Raw genomic sequence first — 17,129 nt, 5'->3', positions numbered from 1 at the left:
GTGGGTCAGCTGTCCTGCTTCCTGGGTCCCGCCTTTCTCAGGAGTGGGATCCGAGCCAGGCTTCGGGGCATCGCCGGGACCTTGGGGTAGGGGTTGCTGTGTAGAGGGCTTGGGGGGCCCGAGCGAGGTGGGTCATACGTAGGAAGGGCAGTTGGGGCTGTCGGTCCTGATGGGAGGGCTCCCCTACCCTGGGCCACCACCCTGAAGGGGCTGGATGTGCGGTGTCAGGAGCTGAGCTGGGAGGCAGGTGGGGTGAATTCGTGTTAACAGGTTCCAGGGTGAGTTGGCCCTGGGGGGGGGGGGAAGGGTGGGGGCTGTTTCCAAAGGCTCAGAGCGCCTGTGGGAGGCGCGGCCCCTGCTAACGCCCCGTCCACGCCCCCGGGCTGGCCTGGGAGCCCTCGGCGCGGCGCGGCGCCGGCGGACCAGCCGAGTGTGAGCCCTCCCCCTTGGAGCTTCGGGGAGGAGGGGAGGGTTTATTTGGCGGCGGCGCGGGCGGCCGGGCGCCGGCCCCAGCCTGAGGGAGCAGGAGCGAGTCTGCCGTCGTCGTGCCCGCCCCGCCGCTGCTCCAGCTCACCCTGTGTGCACATGCACCGGCAGCAGCCAGGCGCCTCCTGGGGCCGTGTCCCCGCACCGGGGCCCTGAGTGCGGCTGTGCTGCTGCCCCCATGAGCACACCGGGCTGTCCCCACCCGCAGCGCTGAGCCATCACCGAGGTCCGGAGCTGCGGGCTGGCCGCCATGCACTGGGCCCGGGCTGCCGCAGCCCTCCTCTGGCTGCAGCTTGTGCTCCTCGGGGGCATCGGGGCGCGGCGGGAGCCCAAGAGGCCACGGCAGCCCGGCCAGCGCACCGAGCACCCCACCGCCACCGCGTCCAACAGCGAGGGGCTGCCAGGCTCCCCCAAGGTACATGCGGGCCGGTTGCACGTGGGTGCGGGTGTGCACGCCATTTGTAGACTTCAGGGGGGCCCCGGCTCTGCAGGCCTCCCCATCCTGTCCCCACGAAGTGGGACTTTGGGCACGATTTGCAGCAGCTGCTATTGGGGCATCCATGGGGCCCCCCTGGCCCAGGGGAAGGGGCGGGGGAGGAGAGGGACTTCCCAGAGGGGTTACAGTGAACCCTTTGAAGCCCTAGGTTCCACGTGCTGCCGTTTGGTGTAACTGCTAATTCAGGAGTGGGTGGGGAGGAGTTCTAGACTCCTCGTTGGGAATCCAGGTCCCCCACAACTTGAGTGGCTGGAGAGGCCCAGGCTAGCCTGGACCCTGTGCTTCCTGGAGGTCCTTACCCTGATCGCTCACTGCGTGGCCAGCACCCTCTCCGGCCTCTGGCACAGGCTGTGTTCCTGGTTATTGCAGTCCCTCTGGCCCCAGTCTGGCCCTGGGTCCTCTCTGAGACAAAAGTTCCCCGCACCCACCTCAGCGCTGGTCCTCCACCTTTCCTGCTCCTTGTATCTCCAGAGGGGGTCTCGGAGCTGACTCCAGCAGGCCTGGTGGCTTTGTGCAGCTGCCCACCTGGGGGCCGCGGGACTGGGAAGGGAGAGGCCGTTGCTGGGACAGGTCCCCCACCCCCCAGCCCTCACGCCTTTGATCCTGGCCTCCAGCCTCCCAAGGGCGTCTCTGCGGCGGCCAGCCAGGCTGCTCTCAGCCCACGCGGCCCGTTGGAGCCCGGGGCCCCGTTTGCCAGACGGGCAGGCCGAGCCAGAGAAGAGTGGGCTACCCGCAGCTTCTGGGGCTGATTCCGGCCAGTCACCCAGGGGAAGGTGCTTAGTGGTCGTTCCCTGCCCTGCCTGGCACGAGTCGGCCTGGGGACAAACAGGAAAATCTCTATTCCAGGAGTGGTCTCCGTGGGTTGGGGGGCTGCCATGGGACACGTGCCCCGGACAGCCCTCCCCAGACACTGGAGCTCCTGCTCTTCTTGCTAGGGATGAGCTCATCTTCCACTTGTCCCCTGCTCCTGCAGCCCTTGGCCCCTAGACGCCACTGATGTACCGGTCTCTCAGGGCTCCTGGGTCCCTCAAGCGTGGCCAGGGTGGGTGGCAGCCAGGGGACCGGGCAGATACCAGATATGCGAGGAACCAGGACATTCCACAGGACATTCCAAAGTTTTTTTTTTTTTTTTTTTTTTTAATCTTTTTAATGTTTATTTATTTTTGAGAGACAGAGACAGAGCATGAGTGGGGGAGGGACAGAGAGAGGGAGACACAGCATCCGAAGCAGGCTCCAGGCTCCGAGCTGTCAGCACAGAGCCCGACGCGGGGCTTGAATTCACGAACCGCGAGATCATGACCTGAGCCGAAGTCGGACGCTCAACCGACTGAGCCCCCCAGGCGCTCCTGGACATTCTGAAGTTCTTGGTGTCCTTCTCTTCTCTGGGTGGGGCCCAGACCAGGGGTGGGAGGTGCCCTACCCTACCTGCCCTTCCCATCCCCCCCAGGATAGAGACTTGGCCTGGTCTATGGAGAGGAGGCCCTGGCTTTCCCAGGTCAGGAGGCGGCACCTGCCCCGGGCGCCTGGCTCTTGCTATGCTAGGGACTGAGGGCTGACTGCCGGCCTGGACCCCGGGTCAGGACTGCTCAGCTTCCCCTGCCTGGGTCAGCCTGAAGAGAGCGGCCAGGACTCTGCGAGCCCCATGGTGGTGGCTCTCTCCCAAACCTCGCTCCAACAGTGAGGTGGACTGGCCAGCTGTGGCCTGGGTCAGAGCCTGAACAGCAGGGCCGGCTGGGGGGCCAAGGCCACCAGCTCACACACTCATGTCCAACACAAAGCAAGGCCTGTGCCTGTCCTCCCCCTGGTTTCGCATGGTTCTGGGACTCTCGAGAAGCCCCACAGAGAACTCGCTGCTCTTCACTGCTGCCCGCCTCAGCCAGGGCCAGGCCTCTGTTGGGACTTGTGGGGCTGGTCTTGTGTATACACAGGTGTGCCCATCTGCTTGGGAACAGGGTCCAGTGGGAGGGGACACGGTCGCTCTAATACAGAACCCAGACCACGGTGCCTGGATATCAGGCCCCGAGCCCTTGTCCTGTGTCTCATCTTGGTCTGGGTCCCCAGGGGTGGCCCGCGGTGCCCCGTTGCCACTTTTCTTGTGTGTACCCTGAGTCCTGCCCAAGGTGGCCTGGGTCCTGAGGTTCCCCGATGTCCGCTGGGGGCAGTAGGGCAGGACTCATTAGGGCCCGGTGGCCAGCTCACTAGCCCTGTTCCCTGGCCCTGCAGCCGCCTGAGGCCTTGGGGCCTGAGTTCTCAGATGCCCACATGACATGGCTGAACTTTGTCCGGCGGCCAGATGATGGGGCCTCGAAGAGACGGTGCCGGGGCCGGGACAAGAAGTCGGTGAGCCCCGGGGTCTGAACCCAGGGCAGGGGTGGCTGTGGCTCCAACTAGGACCCTCACTTTGCTCCTGCCTCCCCGCAGCGAGGCCTCTCTGGCCCCCCAGGGCCTCCTGGGCCCCCTGGGCCCCCCGGCCCCCCCGGTGCAGCAGTCAACCAGGAGGCCCTGTTGCGAGAGTTTCAGGAGATGCTGAAAGGTGAGGCCCCTGTCCCTGACTCTTCCCGCCTGGGGCCCCGGGGGTGACCCCACACTGACCCCGAGGTGCTGCCTCACCCTTTTCCCCGCAGAGGCCACCGAGCGCCGGTTCTTGGGGCTGCTGAGCCCCTTGCTGCCTGAAGGGACAGGCAGGTGGCTGGTGGCTGAGGCCTTCCACTGTGGACTGAAGGGCCCTACAGTGGTGGACGAGAGGACACTGCTGGAGCTGCGTGGCTTCCAGGCTGTGAGTGGGCTCGGGGGCTCGGGGGGGCCCTGGTCCTCTTGGGGCATCTGCCGTAGGCCTTCCTCATGTACCAGCACGGGCCAGCGGGGTGCGTGGTGCTGGGTGGGCTCCCCACCACTGGGGGGGCGGTGCTCACAGCCAGCCTGGGACAGCCACCCAGCACATAACATGCAGGGGGAGGTGACCTAGGTCAGGGTTAGCAGGTCTCGTGTGCCATGACTGGGTGGGATCCAAGGTGGCCGGGAGGCAGGGATACCTTTCCAGGTGGGGGCTCTTGAGGGTTCATCCATCCCTTGGGGCCTGGAGCCTGTGCCCAGGGGCCCAGAGGGGCATAGACACGTAGGTCACCCCCCACCTTGCCCACCTGGGGCCTGCTTGGGGTGGCGGCTGTTGGTCACAGGCGCCTCCCCCAGGCTGGATGTGCAAGATGAGGGCCCAGGCGCTGCAGCTGGCTGTTCACCTGCTATCCCTCCAGCCCACTGCCCAGGGCGCCTTCCTGCGGGGGTCCGGCTTGAGCCTGGCCTCGGGCCGGTTCACAGCCCCAGTGACCGCCATCTTCCAGTTTTCTGCCAGCCTGCACGTGGGTGAGTGGGGCCGGCCCCCAGACCTGGGTCCTTTGCTACAACCCCACCTCCCTGGGGGTCTCACTCAGGGCCACCCTCCCCCAGCCCTCAGCCGCTCCTGGGCCTACATCTGGCAGTGCGTCCTGAAGGCCCCCAGTCCCAGCCCCCTGCCCCTCTCTGCTCCGTCCTCCCTGAGGGCTGTTGCAGGCCAGGCCCTGTCTCCACAGACCACAGGGAGCCGCAGGGCAGGCCACGGCTGCGGGCTCGGGACACAGTGCGGGCGCTCGTCTGCATCGAGTCCCTGTGTCATCGACACATGTGAGTGGGCCTTCCTAGGGGGCGCCCTGAATGCTGGGCGGTCGCGGGGGGTGGTGCCCCAGTGTCGACCGCGCTGTGTATGGGGGTGGGGTCCTGGCCCCGCAGTCAGCTGTGCCCTCACCCCTGTCCTGCGCGCCCTGTCCAGGTCCCTGGAGGCCATCTCGGGCCTGGAGAGCCGAGGCAGGGTCTTCACCATGCAAGTCCAGGGTCTGCTGCACTTGCAGGTGAGGCCAGGGGGCTGCACCGGGGGGGGGGGGGGGGGGGGGGGGGGGCGGGGATGGGGGTGGATCCGAGGCCCGGAGCATCGGCCAGATGACCCCTGGGGTGGGTGCAGGTGAGGCCGGGGGGGGGAAGGGGGGGCTGCACCGGGGGGGGGGGGATCCGAGGCCCGGAGCATCGGCCAGATGACCCCTGGGGTGGGTGCAGGTGAGGCCAGGGGGGGGGCTGCACCGGAGGGGGGGGATCCGAGGCCCGGAGCATCGGCCAGATGACCCCTGGGGTGGGTGCAGGTGAGGCCGGGGGGGGGGAGGGGGGGCTGCACCGGCGGGGGGGGATCCGAGGCCCGGAGCATCGGCCAGATGACCCCTGGGGTGGGTGCAGGTGAGGCCGGGGGGGGGGGGGAGGGGGGGCTGCACCGGCGGGGGGGGATCCGAGGCCCGGAGCATCGGCCAGATGACCCCTGGGGTGGGTGCAGGTGAGGCCAGGGGGGGGGCTGCACCGGAGGGGGGGGATCCGAGGCCCGGAGCATCGGCCGGATGACCCCTGGGGTGGGTGCAGGTGAGGCCGGGGGGGGGCTGCACCGGAGGTGGGGGATCCGAGGCCCGGAGCATCGGCCGGATGACCCCTGGGGTGGGTGCTGTGTGCTGGGGCTTGAGCTTCATCCCTCCATGCGCTCCCCCGGGCAGGCGGGTGTCGTGGGTGGTGACATCCACTGTGGGGTGTCTGCAGGCTGGACAGTACGCCTCCATCTTTGTGGACAACGGCTCTGGGACAGCCCTCACGATCCAGAGTGGCTCCAGCTTCTCCGGCCTGCTCCTGGGCACGTGAGGGCCAGACAGGGTCCCCCACCCGCCCCCCACTGTCCTCTGTAAAACCTCTGGTGACAGCAATAAAGAGCTCTCAGCCCTCCCTGTCGCCTGGTCACTGTGTAGTCATGGGGGTGGGGGGCGCAGGTGTGGCCCTGGAAGGACGTGTGGCCTCATGTCCGGCCTGGAGGCAGCGATCTGTGGACACGTGAAGGGCCAGGGGCCCAGACCCGTTCAGCACCAGAAGTTGGTCAGATGGTGGCCAGATGGCGCGTGCCGTGCCTGTCTGGGGTGCGGAGCGCGAGGTGGGGAGTCCTTGGGAGGGCCTTGTCCCGTGGGGCAGGTGCGGGGAGCCCACGGGTGTGGGCCACGCACAAGATTGCACGTGCGCGTGCAGGTCACCAAATCCCACACGTGAGCCCAGAGGGCGTTCCTGCCCACGCTGGGGTGCTGAGTGCGCCTGTGTTTGCGAGGCGGGGCCCAGGGTGGTCCAGGCCCAGGCCGGCAGGGCACCTCGCTGACCCCACTTCTCCTTGGTGGCTGCCGCATCAGGTGGGTGCAAACCCCAGGTGGGGCGGCCAAGGCCGTGCCCGCCCGTCCTGTGGGTTTGGGGCCCTCTACCCCTACCCCGTCTTGGCTCCAGCAAACCCAGACCAAAGAATGTAAATCGATCTTGGGATGTCTGGGCCTCCGCAGAGCTGCTGAGATACTATCTCTGGTTGGCACCTGGGTCCTCGGCAGGCGGCCCCACCTGGAGGGCTGAGGTGAGGCCCCTGACCCCTCCACAGAAGCCTGGGGGCCGGAGGTGGGGCTCGGGTCCGCAGCAGCAGGGCCTGAAGCCCCATTTCCAAGGCTGAGCAGGGAAGGGCCTCTTTCACCCTGTAGACGGAGGGACGGGGCAGGTTGAGGTTGGAGCCCAAGGGCCGTTGTTCAGCTTCTCCCCCTGGGGACCCTGACCCCTGTGGGGGGGGGGCATGGCGTGGGGGGGGCATGGCGTGGGGGGGGGGCGCGGAGCATGGGAGGGACCCTCCCTGCAGCCTGCTGGGTAATGAGGCGGGAGAGCAGTGGTGCCAGACTGGCGCCAGCCCGTGCAGCCCAGGGTTTGGCCGATGACCCACCCCACCTCTCTCCCTGGTCGTCCCAGGCTGGCGTCAGGGGCTGGGGGGCTGAGTGGGGGGTGTCTCTGCTTCAGCTGCAGGCACCGGCCTGGTCTGAGTGGGGATACTCTGGTAGCTTGTGGGGGTGGGGCGTGGGTGCCTTCCTGGGGTCTCCAGTGAGAAGGTTGGGAGAGGGGGGGCACACAGGGGAGGCAGACGCTTGGGAGGACACAGCGTCCCCCACTTCCCATGACCGAGGTCCCGTACCAGGCTGGCCAAGCTTGGCTTGGCCATGGGCACCAGTTTATAGAGGGGTAACAGCCTGTGGGCTGACGGGGCTGCCCAGGGCACAGTGGGAGGGGACACTGAGGGATCGTGGCCAGCACCCAGCCAGACTCAGCCGGGCCCGGGGCCTCACTGCATCCAGGAGCTCTCCCGCAGGTCCTTCAACACCAGCCAGTCCCCTGCCCAGCCTGGTCCGGGAGGGGGCAGGTCTCACATACCCAGAGCTGCTCTGGGGGCGGTGATGACAGAGATGGAGACCCAGAGCCTGCAGAGAGTGACAGACAGGGGATGACAGATGAGAGGTGGGGACGCGAGGACAAGGACGAACCAGGCCAGCCCCTTGGAGCCCACAGGGGGCAGGGGGCCAGGGCCAGGTTGTGGCGCCTGACTGCACCTGCCTCCCGGTCTGTCTGGTCTTTCCCCCTGTCTCTGCCACCCTAATCAGAGGTCATTAGCCACTTCGCTGCAGTCCCCCTGGAATGTGCTGCCTCCAGCTGAGCCTCCGTGGCTGAGGATGTGAGAGCAGAGGCGCGGGGGGCCGGGGTGGGCCGATATGACTGCCAATCAGCTTCGAGCACTGTGAGCGGGGGTGGTCACAGCGTTCAGGCCCCAGGCTCAGACAGGCCCCCAAGGACACAGGCTGGCCCCCCAGTGTGAGCAAGGGGCCAGTGCAGGGCGAGGCTCCCACAGGCATACCCTGGGCCCAGCTGCATCCTTTTCTCTCATCTCTCCTGCCTTCAGGAGCTCCCAGGTACAGCCCTCACAGACACAAAGGGAAGCAGTGTTCTGTCGAATGGAAAAGATCAAGGTTCTTAAGTAGCTGACTCTGGGACCTACTTCAGCGGAAGCTTGTTGCTGTATTGTCTTCAGCCCGAACTGTGGTGTTTGAAAAGCTCCCTGAGGCCTTGGGAAGGGTCTGGAGCCCCCTAAGTGGCCCTGGGTCCTTGCAGTGATACCCAGCCTGAGCAGGGTTCCCGGGAGTGGGAGAGCTTGGGAGATGGGGCCGTTTTCCTGGGCCTGGTCTCTTCTGGTTTCATAGCTGGGCTCTGGGGTGGCCTGAGCGTCTGGCTGGGCCACACAGCTCTGGAGAGCCTCGGGTTGACTGTTGACCCCAAGCCGTGCCCAGGAGCAGCGGGAAGTAATGGGCTGATTTCACTGACCTCTTTTAGGGCTCAGTCCCAGAACCTCCATCTGACCCTGGGGCTTGCCAGGGAGGGCTGTAGGCCCTGCTGTGCTAGGTAGGGGCCCCTGGGAGGGGGTATGCTTCCTCTGGCACCCCCCAGCCCTCCGCTGCCAGATCCCTGGTCTTGGGTCCATGGCCTGGTTGTAGGCCTTGGGGCCCTGGGGGTGGGGTGTCTCGGGGGTGGGTCATGGCCTGCCCCTCCAGTGCCCTCCATGTGCTGTGTTTGAGGGCAGACAGGAATGTGGGCATCTGGCTCAGGACAGCTGGAAAGTCCTCTTGGGGGCCAGGAGCGCCCACTAGCTTAGCAGCCAGGCCTCAACCTCGGTCCGTGGCAGGAGGCTGGAGGGGCAGGATGGGGGGGTCCTGGCTATGGGCGAGAAGGCTGCCCGTCCCCTCTGCCCGTGGTCCTCCTCTGAGAGGCCTGTGGGATGGGACAGGGTGGGGGTGAGGTTTCCAGAAGAGCACCCTCCCCACCAGCCTGGGCCCTGGAAGAAGTGTGGGCTTTAGGATACAGCCAGGACAGGCTGGCCCTTGGTGGCCGGGGCCCAGCTTTGGGCGTGACTTCCCCCCCTCGGGGTTGGACCTGGGGCTGGTGAGTGGGAGGGCTGTTCCAAGGGCGGCTGCTTGTCCTCCAAGCATACCTGGGAGGTTCTCACACCCCGTCGGGACGTCCCGACTCCTACGGCCTGGGCCAGGGACTGAGAGTTGGCCTGGGGTGTGGGGGGGTCGGGGCGGGAGTGTCCGTGCTTCTCTCGGGGCTCCCTGTGCTGACTTGCTGTCCTTGTGGTGGCTGCGATCGTGTCTCTGGGCCAGTGGAGCTGCCCGGTGCTGCTGTGTGTGAGACGTGTGTGGGGTGGAGTCTCTGTGTCTCCTCTGTCTCTGCCCTGGGACCAGGGCTTGTGTGCTGAGCTAGAATCACCAGGCCCCTGGGGAGCAAACACAGGGCAGGTGTCTGGGGCCCAGTGGCTGGAGCCCCTGGCCAGCCAGTCCCTGAGCTCGGTCCTGGGCGTCAGGGAGGCCGGCTGGCGGGGCTGTGCGCGTGGCCACAAAGCCGCTGGACCCTGGGGTGGGGATGTGCTGCTGTCAGCCCTCGAGTTGGACTCTCCGTGACAGCTGGGGACTCTGGGTGCTGGGGGCAGGGGAGAGGGCTTCCTCACCCCCAAGGAGAAGCTCGCAGCGCACTGTCCTGGGACAGAAGCTCACTGGGATGGCGGGGGGTGGGGGTGTGCCTTGTCGCACCTGAGGCCTCCGATCCGAGGCCGCGCAGCCCTCTGCTGGGGAGCAGGGTGGGGCACTGCACCCCGGGGTCTTGCTCACTGGCCCGGCTTGAACGGTGCACTCGATGGGCTCTGAGTTCAGGCGGCTCCGAGCTCCGCACGACCTTAGGGCCCTGCCTCAGGGTCAGCCAGGAGCTGAGGCCTTCAGCATCTCAGGGTCTCCCCGAGCCCGGCCCCTGCAGCCACGTTAAGCGAGGCTGGGAAGCACGTCCGGATGTCGAGCCCGTGCCTGCTCCCGCCATCGGCAAGTCTGCCCACTTGTGTCTGATGGTGTGCACAGGCGGGCCTGGCCTAGGGGTGGGGGTGTGGTGCTTGGGGACAAAAGGCCTTTGTTTGGGGGAGTTTGGGGTGCAGCCCCTGCCCCGGGGCAGTGACTCATGGGTTCCTCTGGTTGATAATGTCAGTTTTGTAACAGCCGGCAGGTCATACACACACCCGGGGCGGCCTCGAGGGTAGGAGGGACCCCCACCCGCACTCGCGGCCCCTCCAGGCTGCTCTGTTGGAACCTGGGTATGTGAGGGGGTGGCAGCGAGAGCAGGAGTGAACAGGAAGGGTGTCAGAGGGCCAAGCGAAACTCCAGTTGTGAAGTAAAGCATCTCCAGAAGCAGTCGCTCAGCCTTCCTGCAGCCCCTCGCCTGCCTCCTGGCCCCCTGCCGTAGCCCTGAATCCCTGCCCCCTGCCCCCCGCCCCCCCCCCTCCGGGCTCCAGAAGCCCATCCGCAGGGGGCCCTCACAGCAGCCTGCACCAGGGCCAGACCCAACAGACCCAAGGACGCACTCTTCGGGACCTTCGCCGTGGGGTTGTCTGATCCTTCCTCTGGGGCCAGAGGGACAGGGTGGGGGCCTGCCTGGGGATATGCTCAGAGGGCCTGACGTGGTGACTCCTGTCGCTGGCTTGAGCCTGGCTCTGGCCATCCACCCGTCACTCCCTTTGAAGGATCGAGTGGGCGCCTGCGTCAGGGTGCCGGGCCCCTCGGGGGTTGGGCCTTTGAGATCCTTGGACACCGCTGGAGGTCGGGGGCAGGGGTTGGATCCCCGGGCTGGGCCAGGCCCTGGGTGGTGGGAGGCAGGCTGCAGGTGAGGGTCCTCACCGGGTTTCCGTCCTGCTGGCTGCAGCCTGTGGTGTTTACTCTGGAAGACGGGCTAGTCCGTGGTCCGGGTTCTCCGTGGCCCTGGCTTCTCCCCGGCCTGTGAGCGCCACCACCAGCCGAGCTCTGCTTGGCGGGCCCTGCCACCCAGCCATCTGTGAACCCTGCTGGCTGGGAGAAGGGCCTCTGGGGCCATGTGCACAGGAAGTGCAGGCACCTGGGGCCAGGGGCGACAGGGGCACCTGGGCAGGTGGCCGGCCACAGGTGTGTGTGGGAGGGCCCCTGACCATCCTGCTGAGTGGCGGCGACTGGCCAAGCAGCTTCCCCCACTGCCACCCCTGCCTAGACCTCCTTGGATTCCAGTTCCTGCTGCCCCCCCGCCTCCCCCTCCCAGCTGCCAGGGCTCCCTTCCTGGGGGTAGCTTTCATCTCCAAGCTCAAGTGGAGACCCCTCTGCAGAGAGCCTTGACCCTCGTCACTTCCTGGCCCCCCCCACACCCCCCACTCCCAAGATGGCCCTGGTGTAGCCCTCAGGTCTGTGTCAAGGCGGGGGAGGGGCAGAAGCCACTCCACCCCACCATTAGCTTCTGCAGAGGCTGGGTCTCCTGAGAGCAGCCTGTCAGGAGCCCCACCCCAGGCTCGGGATGCTCTCCAGGTCCCCACCAGGGACCTGGGGCTAGATGGGCACCCGCTCGTGCTCAGACTGGGGGCCACACCTCTGCCCAGTCTTCTGACTTGGGCAGCTGAGGCTGGCATACAGAATGGGGTCCCACATCCCTGGGACCTCCCAGAACACATTCCCCTGACCCTGGTGCCCTGCCCTAGCCTTGCAGAACTGATCTTCTCCGATTTCACTCATTTCCTGTTCTGGGCCCCTCGGGGGCCAAGGGGAAGGCCGGGAGCTGGGAGTGGGCGCCCTGCACCGATGGCCATCGGCCTCCATGATGCCCGCTGGACCAGGCCCCGGGCACAGCAGCATGCCTGAGCTCGGTCCATGGGATGCCTGCCGAGGCCCGGCTGCGAGTCTCCTTCGCTGCAGCCGGAGCAGAGGCCTGACGCTGTCAGTCTTCCCTCTCCCCTCCCCCTCTCCTCCCTGCCCCCCGCACCGCTTGTCAGGCCACACCACCCACCGCACCACCTGCAATGGGACCCCACAGTGGGGGAGGCACAGGGTCTGTGGGGGGGGAGGGGCTCCAGAGACACCCAGCAGAGGACAGTCCCCAGGGCATGCGGGCCCCAGGACACACGGGGCAGTGGGCTGTTTTGTTGGCTTTGAGTGATCTCAGAAGCAGTCGGCCCAGTGGGTAGGGTTACCTGGCTGCGGTGTGGCCATGGGGGGTAGTGCTGGGCCTTCTGCAGGAGACTGTGAGGGCACGAAGTGGGGGAACGGGGATGGATGGGGGGCCAACGGCACCATCCACAGGAAAGATGGGGGGCAGGAAGGGCTGGGTCAGAGGAGAGTGTGGGGGTGAGTGGGGGTGGGTGAGAGCAGAGGAGGGTAGGGAGCTCCAGGGGGTAGCCCAGGCTGGCAGTGAGCCCACCCTGGCCCTGAAGATGGGGGCACAGGTGCCCACAGAGGCCAGGTGATGGGATTATTTCAGCTCCCAAGCTGTAGGATGTGGGGAAGGTCCTCTGGGTGGGTGCCGGAAGGTGACCGCCGGGGAGACCCTGGAGTGGAGGCTCATGGGGTCTCAGGAACGGGAAGACTCACAGGGCTTGGACCATGACCCCTCGAGAGCCCAGGGTTTGTTCTGAGGCCAGGCCGTGGTTGAAGGACAGACACTCCCCCTAAGGACTGCCCGCTCCCTAGGCTCAGAGAAGGAGAGAGACATTAGCTCAACCCAGGGCACACTGACTAGAAACAACCTGAGCCTCTCTCCAAATCCCTGGGTCCGGAGCGCAAGCATCAAGGAGCAGCCAGCACGCAGACTTTTTGGGATTGGCTTTTCTTGCTTGATGGAATTCTTTGGAGCTTCATCCTGTCACTGCCAACGTTTCTGAAGTTTCGACATTTTCTGGTCCTGGAACCTTGGCCAAAGCGCTCAGTCTCTATGCCCCGTCTCTTCCTCTTTCTCAGGAAAACGAAGGGGCCGTTGCCAGGGCTGCACGCCAGCCCGCAGAAGTGCTGAATGCAGGCACTGGCCTGTTACCCTGGTGTCCCAACAGCTCGAGTCCTCTCCTGACACCTGCTCTCCACGTTGGCCCCGGGGGAGGGAGGGGCGGGGCCAGGGCCCTCCATGAGAAGAGGGGCACCACTCGAGGTGGTGCCGGGTGGCCCATGCCCCTCCGGGCCTGAGGCTCTCTGCCAGTGTGGGCTGACGGCCACTTAAAGGGACACTGGTTTGGCTGGGAGAGAGTTGGCTGCCCTGTGTCCCAAACCCCCAGTAAAAACCAGTTCGGTGGTCTGACTCCCCATCTCCCAAGAGCCTACCGTCTCCTGGGCCCCTGGCCGGCGTTGGGCTCAGCCACTGGCCTTAGGACACACGTGTCCAGGTGGCGTGCAGCCTGCAGTGTGTGGCTCAGTGGGCGGGAGGTGCAGTCTGGGGGGGGCCACCCCGACCTGGAGAACCCGCCAGCCAGGGCGGGCTCTATCCATGGGCCCCAGTATTGCCGGCAAGGTGATGGCGGAGGGTCCCTCCAGGAAGGGACCCCTGGCCATCAGATCGAACGTGTGGTCTGAATCCTGACGTTACAACTGCAGTAATGATGTGCACAGTCAGCCCAGGAGAGGGTTTGTTCTGTATGGAAATTTAATGATTTCGGCTGAACGACAGGAAGTTTCCATTTTTGTCAAAACTGGTTGCATCCTGGCACCTTCACGTGATTCAAGCGAATGCTCAGTCTCGTAGGTCCCCCTCGCCTCAAGAGACACGTCTGGGTTTTTAGATTTTTTACAAGGAGGCCCTGGACATGGCTGCCATGCTTCCTTCCCATGGGGTGTGCTCTGGACGAACCGGAAACTACAGCAGGACTGCAACGCAGGGCAGGGATCAGAGGTCCACCCCTGGGCTCGGAGCCTGGCTCTGCCCCCGGCGCGTGGGTGCCGGCAAGCTGTCTGCAGAAGGAGAATGGACACGGGCACACGGCAACTCCTTCGACAATCCCGACGTTCACGCAACACGTTCAGGCGAAAAAGGTCGGCGGGGTCCCATTCTGCTCACCCCGGTGTCCCCAAACCTGGCTCCTCTTGTGAATCCTTGTCCCGCAAACCAGGTGTTCACAGGGGAAAGGTCAGTCCTGGCTCAAACTGGCCAATCAGAAAGCCGACGTTCACCTCGTAATCAGAATGTGTCAGCTCTTGGGACCTCTCTGGCCCGGCTTCCACCTTCTAAAGGTAGGAGAATCGCAACCACGAGACCATCCCCCGCTTCCTTCTGGCCCAAGACTCCAGACTCCGGATACCCTTCTACCTTTCAACAAAAATAACCCCAACCTGCCGCTGTGGACTACATCCCCCCAAACTCAGACTGAAGCCTCAACTCCCAATGTGATAGTATCTGGAGGTGGTGGTAGCTGAGGTCATGCGGGTGGGCCCTCTGGTGGGATCAGCGTCCTTGTAAAAAGAGACACCAGGCACTCGCTTGGCTCTCTCCCGTCACAAGGCCGCGGTGAGAAGGCAGCCGCCTGCAGGCCGGGAAGAGGGCCCTCACCACCCAGCCCAGGTGGGGCCGATCACACGTGCTCTTAGAGCCTGCAGACTTGAGGGACACACATCTGTGGCGTTTTGTCACCGCGGCCCAAGCTAAGACGCTCGCTCTCACGATCCACGGCCCGAGAACACCAGAGAGTGTCAGGTCAGAGGTCTGTGCCTTCTGTTTGCGTTGCTTGAGGTGCACTGCGGACACTGGCCGCGTGGCCAGGTTCCCCGGACAGCAAACCCAGGTCAGACCCCAGAAGAGCTCTGTAGGACCATGCACCACTGTACCGGGAGGGGCTCGCGCTGTCCCGGAGCCTCTCTATTTGACTTCTGTGACGGTCGCAGCGCTCACTTTCACATTTAACGGGGAAAAAAGGGACCCGAGTCTCCGAGGATGTGTCCAGGTTTGAGAGGGGTGATCGCTCACGGGGGCGGTGCACGTAAATGCGTTCTGTCTCCAAAAGGACGCGGCAGCCAGTGAAGCCTTTCTAAAGACAGAACAACGGACACCTCACCGATACTTGTAAGAGTTCAGATTCCTGGAACTTGGGCTCAGAGTCTAAAATAACAGATGTGCAGGTGAGGAACACTTTGGCCTGCACGGCTGCGAGGAAGCCTTAAAAGGAGTCTTTTCAGAAAGAGACAATGGGACCGACTTTCCAGTGTAAACTAGAAAGAGAAATGGACAATTTTAGAATTCTTCCACATTTAAACACACATGCAGCAACGAGCCTACAACTCAAGCTGTAAAAACAGATTAATCCACAAATTCCAAGTTCTGATAGAAAAGTCTTCCCTTAAATAATTTAAAAAATATACTGAGACCCACACGCTCCCAACTTAAAACTCTTATCTACACGAACTTACAATATTTATAAGTCACAGACTCGCGCCGAAGCACACTGATCACAGATTCACTTTGGAGCAACACAGACCAAAACACCACTGAGGCCGTGAAACAGTGACACCAAGTGTAAACCCTAGACTTGCACATGACAAATGGTACCAACACGAAACACAGAAGCAGGTAACCTAACTCGATACGGCTACAGCAATTCTGAGGAGGAAAAGCCACTGGAGTGCGTCGCAGTGAAGGTGCAACATGCAAGGGCCCGAGGGTCAGATCCCTGCAGCCGCGGCTCTCTGGGCAGTGATTTCCTACGTGGACGGTCACCACAGGATGCAGGACAAGGCACAGTCCCCACCCCTGAACGAGTCCAGGTTCTTTCTCTGTGGTCAGGTCCGCAAGTGCCCGTCAGCTCCAGCCCCTCGCTGCTGCTGGCCCCTACGTCGGGAGAAGGACAGGCCGGGGCGCGGCGGCAAAGCCCTGCCAGCTCGCCCAAAGCTGGGCGTCTTCACAGCCAGGCCGATGCCGGCTGAGATCCAGGGACCGGACGTTTCTACCTGGAGGTAAGGTGCTGCCCTGGCAAGGCCCGGTGGCGGCCGCTGGGGTGCACGGCCCTGGGCGCGCCCACGGGAGCTGGCACCCGCGAGCTGTCCGCCGCCGCTTGGCGTCTGCCTGAAAACCTTACCGGTCGCCGCAGAAGCCAGGTCCCCTTGAGGGCTGGGCTCCTTCCGGACACCCGGCCAGAACCCGTCAGCCGTGCCCGTGCAAGGCCGGCGGGAGGCCGCCTCAGCGGCTGCCTCACGGGACCCTGAACGACCGTCGCGGCGGCGGCCGCCTTGGGGGCCCTGTCCCGGCCTCCGTGCGGCTCGCGGCGGGTCGGCTGCGGCCGCGGCTCAGGGGATGCCCTCCTTCCTCTGACAGCACTGCGAGGGGGGCGCGGACCAGTCGTAGATGTAGGACAGGCGCAGCTGCACCTCCTGCCTGCACAGGCGGCCCTCCCGCATCAGCGTCTGGTGCTTCTCCAGCATGTCCTCCAGGCTCTGCTTGTGAGTCACCAGGTACTGGTTGCTGCAGCCGCGGGACTTGTACTCGGTGTCGAAGCGCGGGTCGTGCTCGCGCTGGACGTCCACCGGCGCCAGCCAGGCGCCCAGCGACACGTCCTCGCTGTGCCAGGCGCGCAGGTACTCGCGACTGAGGCGCAGGTAGCGCACCAGGTCGGCCGAGAGCACGTAGCCGCCGCCCAGCGCGTAGGGCAGGTAGTAGTCACAGAGCTGCCAGGCGGCCTCGCGCCAGCGGCCCCCGGGCTTGACGCGGCCGCGGCCCGAAAAGAAGCCCCAGTAGAGGCGGCGGCGACGCGCGGGTTCGCGCGCGCGCAGCTCGGCCAGCAGCGCGTCCAGCCGCGCGAACGAGTCGTCGTCGGCCTTAAGCACGAACTCGAAGGCCACGTGCTCGTCCAGCCAGGACAGCATGGCCAGCACCTTGGCGGTGAGGTTCTCATACGCGTCGCGCAGCGCGGGCAGCAGCAGCAGGTCGCCGTGCCGCGCCTGCTCGCGCTCCAGGGCGCGCCGCTCCTCGGCGCCCAGGCCGCCGGTGCCCACGGCGAAGCGCGCCCACACGTCGCCCGGGCCGCCGCGCCGCGCCGCCGCCAGCCACGTGCCGCGGACCACGCTGCGCCGCTCGGCCGCCCGGGGCGCGCTGGCCACCAGCACGGCCAGGAAGGCGGCGGCGCGTGCGGGCCCGGCGGGCGGGGGGCTGCGGCCGGGCGGCGGGCGGGGGCCGTCCGCGGCGCAGCGGGCCAGGTAGAGCAGGCCGGCGCCGCAGAGCGCCAGGCCGCCCAGGGCCAGCGCCGTCCGGTGCCGCCACGCGCGCCGCAACAGCTTCATGGCGCGCGCGCGCACGGGAGGCGCCCGAGGCTCCGCGGCTGGCACGCAGGCCGCGTCCCCCCGCGGCGGACGCGGAGGGCTACGGGGCGCCCGTCACGTGGGCGCCCGTCACGTGGGCACGCGCGCCCTTCTCGTTGGTTGCCTCGGGAGGGCGGCGCGGCCACTTCCGC

General features: G+C 65.7%; 2 protein-coding genes across 2 annotated transcripts; one reads left to right on the top strand and one right to left on the bottom strand.

Annotated features, from left to right (window-relative positions):
• Positions 1-335: 335 nt before the first annotated feature.
• C1QTNF12 (C1q and TNF related 12) lies at positions 336-5,768 on the top strand. Its single transcript, XM_042953100.1, has 8 exons — positions 336-901; positions 3,206-3,322; positions 3,404-3,515; positions 3,607-3,758; positions 4,234-4,342; positions 4,549-4,639; positions 4,785-4,863; positions 5,588-5,768. The coding sequence occupies exons 1-8, from the start codon at positions 737-739 to the stop codon at positions 5,684-5,686; spliced, it is 924 nt and encodes a 307-aa protein (XP_042809034.1). The 5' UTR covers positions 336-736; the 3' UTR covers positions 5,687-5,768.
• Positions 5,769-11,030: 5,262 nt separating this feature from the next.
• Positions 11,031-17,105, bottom strand: B3GALT6 (beta-1,3-galactosyltransferase 6). The gene has a single exon (XM_042950473.1). The coding sequence runs from the start codon at positions 16,957-16,959 to the stop codon at positions 15,970-15,972; it is 990 nt and encodes a 329-aa protein (XP_042806407.1). The 5' UTR covers positions 16,960-17,105; the 3' UTR covers positions 11,031-15,969.
• Positions 17,106-17,129: the final 24 nt, after the last annotated feature.

This window comes from Panthera leo, chromosome C1 (genome assembly GCF_018350215.1).
Source record: "Panthera leo isolate Ple1 chromosome C1, P.leo_Ple1_pat1.1, whole genome shotgun sequence".
Taxonomy (NCBI): domain Eukaryota; kingdom Metazoa; phylum Chordata; class Mammalia; order Carnivora; family Felidae; genus Panthera; species Panthera leo.
Note: the sequence above shows the minus strand (reverse complement) of the source record. Positions and strands in the feature narration are given on the sequence as shown.